Source organism: Apaloderma vittatum, unplaced genomic scaffold, assembly GCF_000703405.1.
Source record: "Apaloderma vittatum isolate BGI_N311 unplaced genomic scaffold, ASM70340v1 scaffold21386, whole genome shotgun sequence".
In the NCBI taxonomy this organism is placed as follows: domain Eukaryota; kingdom Metazoa; phylum Chordata; class Aves; order Trogoniformes; family Trogonidae; genus Apaloderma; species Apaloderma vittatum.
In genome coordinates, this window is record NW_009723619.1 from 1 (window position 1) to 7,893 (window position 7,893).

Here is a 7,893-nt window from a genome sequence, read left to right on the forward strand (position 1 = left end):
AAAAAAAAAATATTTAAAAAAAAAAAATCTCCGGCGTCTCCTTAGGTACCTGCTGCCCCCTCACCATGAAGCTCCTGACGGCAGCTTTGCTTCTGCTCTTCATCGCCATGTGCTTAGCCAGCGCGGAAGGTAAGTGCGTTTATTCTGCTGGTTCTTTTTGCAGGGGGATGCTTTGCCACTAGTTTTTTATCTGTCTCTTGCTTGCCCCGAGTTGGATTTAGCCGTTTTCTGCACCTTGGGAAACGCGATGTATTTAGCGGTGAGGTAGAGTAGCTGTGAGGTGTGGGGTTCTCTCTTTTTTTTTTTTAAAAAAAAAAGGTGGAAGTAGAGATAAAATACTTCATTGCGAGGCAGATAGCCCCAACTCGCAGTGTGCGAGGTCATGTCGTGTCCTCCGTTATTCAGGAATATAGCTCAAAAATCCGCTTTGAAACCGAGGGTGGTTTTTCCACAGAGGAAAATAAGAGCAGAGCTGGATTTGATGTGGCGGCACAAATTCCACCGAGCGTGCCAGGGTGCGTTTTCTGCCGTTAACAGAAACGATGGTTTAAAAACTCTCGGTTTTATGCCTGGCTGCAAACGCACCACAGCATCCGTGTGAGGAAAAATGACTGAAAGTCCTACAAAGTCCAAGAGGGACCGGAGTGAATGAGAAAGTAGTCAAGATGTGCGCTTGCTTATTCGGTTTGAAGTGAGTTCCAACTCTTTCATTTCCTTTTGTTAAATACAATTACGTTTAAATTGCAGCAGGTGCACTTTAAATAGCTATCATATTTACTAAGCCTCAGAACGTATATAGTGCTCTAAAACGTATTTCTCAGAAAGCGATTACCTTTTCCAGGGATGGAGCTAAAGTAAATAAATAGATAAAATCATTCTTAAGCTCGACAGCATTACAAAATTCAATTTTTCCCACCAAGGCTCGAAACACCAAAGTGAAGTTTGTTTGTGCACATAGGCTGGCAGGGAAGGGACACTTGGTATGCAAGGAAGCTTTGCAGGCACACTGAGAAAATGCTCTCTCTTGTAGGTGCAAAGTGCAAATGTTCAAGAAAAGGTCCTAAAATAAGATTCTCTAATGTACGGAAGCTGGAAATAAAACCGAGGTACCCGTTTTGTGTGGAAGAGATGATTATGTAAGTTTTCCTTCATTTCTTGCTTTCTGTTTCCCTGTCAGCTGGATTGCTTTACCTTGTACTGCAAGTTCCTTCTCCGTTCTTTGTTTTCCTCATGCCTTAGAATGCTAATTTCTGGGAATAGTCATTCACTCTATCAGATGCAATAAGATGTACAATTCTGACCAAAACCCCAGCTATCACTTTTCAAACAATCATTTTTTACTCAAAAGAAATATTTACAGAGCAGGCAGCAATTAATTAGTTCAAATGAAAGACAGGGACAAATCCTACTTGAAGCTGACTATTTACTCAAGTTATTCTGAGCATGCAGAATAAGAACACCAGCAGAGTTGGACAGAAGGCAATTTCTGAATGGAAGAGTTATCCCAAGCAGAGTCAGATTTTTTGCCTGCGTTGTACCAGAGCCATCCCCTTGCATTCAGTGGGATTACCTATACATAAGAAAGCACTTTCCTCTCTGTCTCGCTGCAAGCCATGACCAACGCTGCTGTGAAATCTCAGAGTGATGCAGTGACTCAAACTGAGACAGGTACAGGGATTTTTGACATCTTTGATAACTGGCTCAAAAGGAGGTGGATCTTTTTAAGTATGGGTGCTTTCTGGGTTTTATTTCATCCTGGTTTTTTTCCTGTTCTGGTTTGGATATCTCAAGATACCCTCAACAAAGCACCATGCAACCAGCACGTGAGGCTGGATAAGAACCAGCTTAGCTAAGAAGACTGCACCAAGGCCCTCTGCCGCTCTGAGTGTGAGGGAAAAGGATCCCCAAGGGCAGCCAGACTCCCAGAATACCAAGGACTGATTTACTCCAGTGTTTGTTCTCCCTTGCTGTACATTTGCCTTTTACTTAATCTTAGAAAGGTGCTTTAACAGCAGGATCCAAGTCGTGCCCTGCCAAGACACGTACCACCTCCAGCACTCTGTAATGCCCATGGGGCCAAATCCTGCCTGTCTGACTGGCACAAAGAAGGAGATGCCACAGGAGCCTGATCCTGCCCCCACAGAAATGGTGCGCTAGACTCTGCAAAAGGTGTGTGGAGGAGGAATAGAGAGCCAAGCTTCCTCAGGCTTCCTCCAGTTTTACACCAGCATCACTACGAGCAATCCTTAGCTCAGGAAACATCAGACCCAGATCTCTGAAGCCCAAATCAGCTGATGGAGACCTAAACAGAAAATGCTTGCAGAGCATCATTGCCTGAATTGGCCCCTTGCAGCTTTACTTTGTTTGCTTTGACCTTCCAATAGCAAAATGATGGCACAGAGCACTAACTCCTTGCATCCCACTCCAAGCATTTGCCCAAAAGCAGCTGGTAGTTGGGGCAGGGGTTATAAAATAAATCTTCTTAAGGCAACATTTCACTTTCAACAAGAAAGTCAGAAAAGCTGGAATGCTGTGCCGGAGCGATTGCTTTCCCAGCTGGACAGCTGCACAGATGCCGAGAAATGCAAGCCCAGAGGGTTGCCCTGGGTTTGCAGCAGCTGCTTGCACAGAGCTGCCCCATCGCTGCTGCCTTGCCAGCTACCCTGGTACAGCCTCAAGTCAGCGCTGAAAGCAAACCAAAATTAATATTCTGAGTACCGATTGATCTGGGAGTCTCTGGGCAAGGCACAGAATCACTGAATTCCTGCAACTGAGTTTTTGTTGCTGCAGTGATCATCTAAAATGAGTTGTGAAAGCTGGGTTCCCCTCCTGCCCTCCTCAAAAACTCCTGTATCTTTTCACGTATCAGAAACATGATATGAATTCTGTCTGATAGAGAAGAAGTAGGTACAGGGGTGCAGTTTACGGAGGAATTTGCCTTTAGCCATAACCCCTCTGGCAGAGCTCTGGTACAGCTAAGCTGAGTCCTCAGTCTAGTCAAAACCTATCAGGATTCACAGTACATCTAGCAGTAATTGTGTGTGTATCTGTCTCCCAGAATGAGAAAAAGCAGCAGAAAAAAGGAGGGAGATTTAACTCTTTCTGTATGAAAGGATCCAACCCCTCTCCATGTATTGCCTCCTCCCAAATAGCGGGGATGAATTGAGGTTAGAACAGCTGATGGGAAACCAGAGCTGCTGGAACCTTTCTCAAGACACAGCCGAGGTGGGTGGCAGCCCCCAAACCAGCTTGGAATAAAACAACCAGAGCTAAGACCCTTATGGCCCTGGGGAGAGGGTGCTTGTAGGCAGAGATGCAGCCCCACCATCTCTGCAGACAAGACATGGAGGGGGGGGACGGGACATGAGGTTCTGGGGTCACAGACTGACCCAGCCCTGGAGGCAGGGGCATACTGGGGAGGATTTTGGCATATGGACCCTCAGACACAGTGGGTGAAGGCTCCAGGCACCAAGCCCTAATGCAGGCAGCTAAGGGACAGGTCAGCACACATCCCTGGAGTGAGCTCGTGACCCATATCCCACCAAAGAGATCTCCCTGGAGGTCTAAGTTTTGGTGCTTCAGTGCCTTCTCCATCCCTCTCAGCCTCTTCTTGCAGCCCACCCAGAAAACTCCTAACAGGGTGTCAGCTCCCACAGCACCTCTTCATAGGCACATTCCCTTACATCTGCTGAGCCAGCATCTCCAAAAGCAGGGCCAGGTCAGCTCAGGGTGCCCAAAAACACTGTGGCCCAACCCTGTGCCCACAGCATCAGGAACTGCACAGAAACTGCAGAGGACCACAGCGCTGTCTTCAGAATATTTTCTCTGCTGTCCAGTCTCCAGCATCAGAGCAGAAAACCTACATGTGATGTCAAAGCAACACATCTCAGCCTGAGAAAAGACCCAGTTCACCTGAGAAGCAAATCACGCATCTCCTCCTCAGACCGCAGGATCTAGTAAATCCAGAGTTGTCCTTCTCTACTTCTGGTGCCAATATAGGACTTGCTGCTTTTTGGAGGTGCTCCTGCAATTCAACTTGTCCATCCCTTTCTGGAAACATCCCTTGTGGTCTGTTAGAAAAGAAACCTAATCCAGGGTCTGGCATCAATCAGTGCAGACAGCACAGTCAAGAAGGTGCCTGCTTTCTGGAGAAACTTTGCACCAACCTCAAGTCCCTCAAAACTTGTTTTGTGCCTTCGGTGAAGGTTTGGTTTCACTCCCATTCAAAACTACAGGAAAACTGCCATTCTCACATATGCACTAATCTCCAGAGGGCTTGCCTGAGAATACCCTTAGAACACAGATAGTCTGGAAATTTTAGCAAGCATTGCTCCTTCCCTTTCTGATGCCTGCAGCCACAGAGGCTCTTGGAGACCTTCCACCACTTTTCCCACGCGTTGGGGAAAGGGCTACATCCTCCCAGAAAACAGCCTGAAAATTACACCTCATCTTTTTGTGACTTGAGCTTACACCTCATGGAGGTAGAGCAGAGGAGAAGGTTAATTGAATGGGAAGAGCTATCTGAACATCTTGTATAACTTCAAAAGGGGAAACATAGTGAGACCCTCAGCTGAGCTCATGAGCTGGGAAAGTTAGCAACACGCTTCTTCTTGAAGATAAACAGCTTCGTTCTAAACCAAACTATAGAAGAAACCCATCGGTATGCACAGGTATTTCTGGTTTTCTGCCATCATTTCACTCACGTCTCAAGCAGCATTGAAATAATTCCATTACAATATTTCAGTTAAACCAGAAACCACGCTTCCCTGTTACAGATGGTATTTCCAGAAAGTAACTCAAATAAAAATTGTGGGTTTGTTGGGCTCCAGAAGGAAACTTTTTCCACATTTTTCCTTCCAGCACACTTTGTCCCAGTGGGAAGGTGACATTCAAGCCATGGGTGCTGGCAAGGAGAGAGAGATCAGCCTGAGATCAGAGGAGGCTGAAGCTCCCAGAACTGCATCCTGAGGCTCAGAGCTAGTCTGTTGGGTACACAGGTCCTCTGCCATGTGCAAATATTTAATATATTAAAATACTAAATATTTAAAAAAGAAAATACATAAAAATTTACAAAAATTAATTAAGCAGGTCTGATGTTTTCTCTTGGGTGCAGTATTACTGAGTGTAAGGGAAACAACCTTATGCAAAGACCTTGCGGTTGCCTGAATGAGCTGCTAATTAAATCAGCTGTTCAGCTCAACAGACAATATCTGACAGACAGGAAGGAGAAACCCACTGATTAAAGACAGCATGTGAGTCTTCATCTGGTACAACCTAGTATAATAGCAGACCATACTGCCCTGCCCTGATTGATAGCAGCTGAAGAACTGCTCCGACATTATTACAATAAACTCAAATATCTACCATTAAAAAAAAAAACAACCAAAAAAACAAAAAAAAACCACACAAGGGGAGGGGGGAAGTGTAGAGTATGAAAACCCTTCCACTGCCCGGTTTTGGCATTTTTGTGGAGTAAGAGGAGAGGACCAGCATGTCCCAGGGCTCCCATAACCTGTGCTCACTTGCCTTGCAGCGTGACTCTGTGGACACGGGTGCGAGGGGAGCAGCAGCACTGCTTAAACCCCAAACGCCAAAACACAGTGAGGCTGCTGAAGTGGTACCGAGTATGGAAAGAGAAAGGCAGGTAAGTATGAATTTGCTCAGTGGGAGAGGGGAGTAAACCTTGGTGGCAGCTTGGGCAATCAGCAGTGTTCAGGCATAGAGAGGAAAATGCACACGCTGCAAATGCTTTATCCAGCACAAAAGATGTGTTTCATCACCAAAATTACGGTTATAAATGGATGTTCTCAACCTGTGTTTTTTCTTTCCTGCCACTTGCAGTCCTCTTATTTTAGGATTAGGCTGTTCCAACTATAAATAGTAATTATTTTCTGTTAAACTATTCATCAGATGATGTTCTCCATAATTTACATACACTCACCTCTCTTCAATGGGTGAAAAAGCCAAGGTGAAAAGCAAAATTACTTCCACACAGTCACAAGGAAAGCAGTCAGCAGGGCTGGGAAGAAAGTGCCTTGTCACATCACCTCAAAAAATCTTCAATACTTGATGATACAGTTATTTACCAATTTTAACAATTTTTCCCAGAAAAACAGTAACCTGCTGGTAAGATGCTCTGTCACCCTCTCCCTTTCAAAAAGTTTTTTTTTTTAATACCATCATCATTAAGATTAAAAAGAATACTCAGCCCCAACAATCTCTTCCCCAAAAGAGCATTGCCCTGAGGTTCCCCTGTGCTTTTGCCCAAAGACCAACTAGGATTTTTCAGCAGACAAGCCTGTCAAGTAGCTTTCTCAGGACATAAACTAGAAAAAAATAACAGAGCCTAATATTCCAGACAACATAAATTCTAGTAATAGATAATAAATATCCATTATCTACCTGCAGCTCATAATACACTTCAACACTTATATACAAAATAGGGATTTTCCAGTGGTTCAAGTGTAATAGCAGATGTGGATGTCTTCATCCTATGTATCCTGATAATCATGGCAGAGCACATCACTCCCTGCACACCTGCAAGATATGGCAGCAGCAAAATCCATCCCTCTATGGACAGCAATCCAGCGACTGCTGAAGTCAAAAACTTACTTTCAATTTACTTCAGCAAAGGCTAATAATCTGGTTTCTGTTTTTCTTGTTGTTTGTGGTTTTTTAATTATTTTTCCTTGTGTATTATTTGGAATTGAGTTGCTTCATTCCTTGTTTAAACATCTTTCTCTTGGCTTTCCTTCTTTCTAGGGTTTACGAAGAATAAGAGGAGGCAGCGTGAGGAATGGAGCAGATTCCCTTGGCTGACATAGGACTGGGCTCTGCAGAAGACAATTTCTCTCTCACAGACACAAGACACAAATTCTATATTATTATTATTACAAAGCACTTTTTACCAAGGGTCAGTTTTTACATTTTATAGCTGCGTGCAAAAGGCTTCCAGATTTCACAAGCGTCCATTGCACTTCAGATCTCATACCCGTGTGCTCTGTACCAAGATTTAGAAAAAACTTGTGCTTTTCATTTTAAAGAGGTTGGTTTGGGATTTGGGAGGGTTGTTGGGTTTGTTGTGTGTTTGGGTTTTTTTAATTGCTATTTGTTCATACTTCACTATGATTGCAATCGAGCTTTATAAGCTCACTAGACAAGCAGTGATGTTTGCAAAGGCGTTGCACAGCCGCGCCTCTCGCCCTTTCGCAGGGGGCCCGCTTTAGGTGCTGGGGGTGTTTGTCAGGTTTGCAGCCTCCACTTTAGGCGGGCAAAGCAGGGGCCAAAGACGAGTTGGCTGGAGAAGACGCCGCTGAAACGTCGTGGCCGTAACTGCCCAAGCGAGGTCCCTCGGCACGTCAGCAAACGAGCGCGACCGTCGCTGGCACCTCTTCTCAAACGGACTCGAGGTCTCGCTGCAAGGTGAAGCGTATCACATCTCCCACATAACGTTTCACGCGTTAGATAGCGCTTCTAGGTCATTTTTATTACTAAGAAAATGGGGGTTTCTTTCAATTTTTTTTCTTTCCACCTGAAGTTCTTACAGAAAGTTTGTGGCTTCAGTACTGAGAAATTTTAAGCTTCAAGACTATTATGTATGACTTCCTAGATTTCTAGCAGCAACAACAAAAAAGCCTTTAAAAGGTACCTTTTTATGAAAAATACAATAGGGCAAGCATATAAATACCTATATATGTTTTAGTCACAATACTATGTATTCATTATTTTGAATGTAATACTTCAATGTTAAGCAGTGCATTCCTCTTTTTAAAATAACAAAACTACCTTTTCATTTGTAAATATACTATAGGAATTCTCCCTATATTATCTTTCTGTATAATGTACTGTATTGCTAAATTATCATATGCTATTTAAATGTTTGAAATATTTAGA

The 7,893-nt window shown here is 44.0% G+C and overlaps 1 protein-coding gene across 1 annotated transcript; it reads left to right on the plus strand.

Moving 5' to 3' along the window:
• Positions 1-26: 26 nt before the first annotated feature.
• On the plus strand, positions 27-7,010 carry CXCL14 (chemokine (C-X-C motif) ligand 14). Its single transcript, XM_009872192.1, has 4 exons — positions 27-129; positions 1,031-1,136; positions 5,534-5,644; positions 6,763-7,010. The coding sequence occupies exons 1-4, from the start codon at positions 66-68 to the stop codon at positions 6,776-6,778; spliced, it is 297 nt and encodes a 98-aa protein (XP_009870494.1). The 5' UTR covers positions 27-65; the 3' UTR covers positions 6,779-7,010.
• Positions 7,011-7,893: the final 883 nt, after the last annotated feature.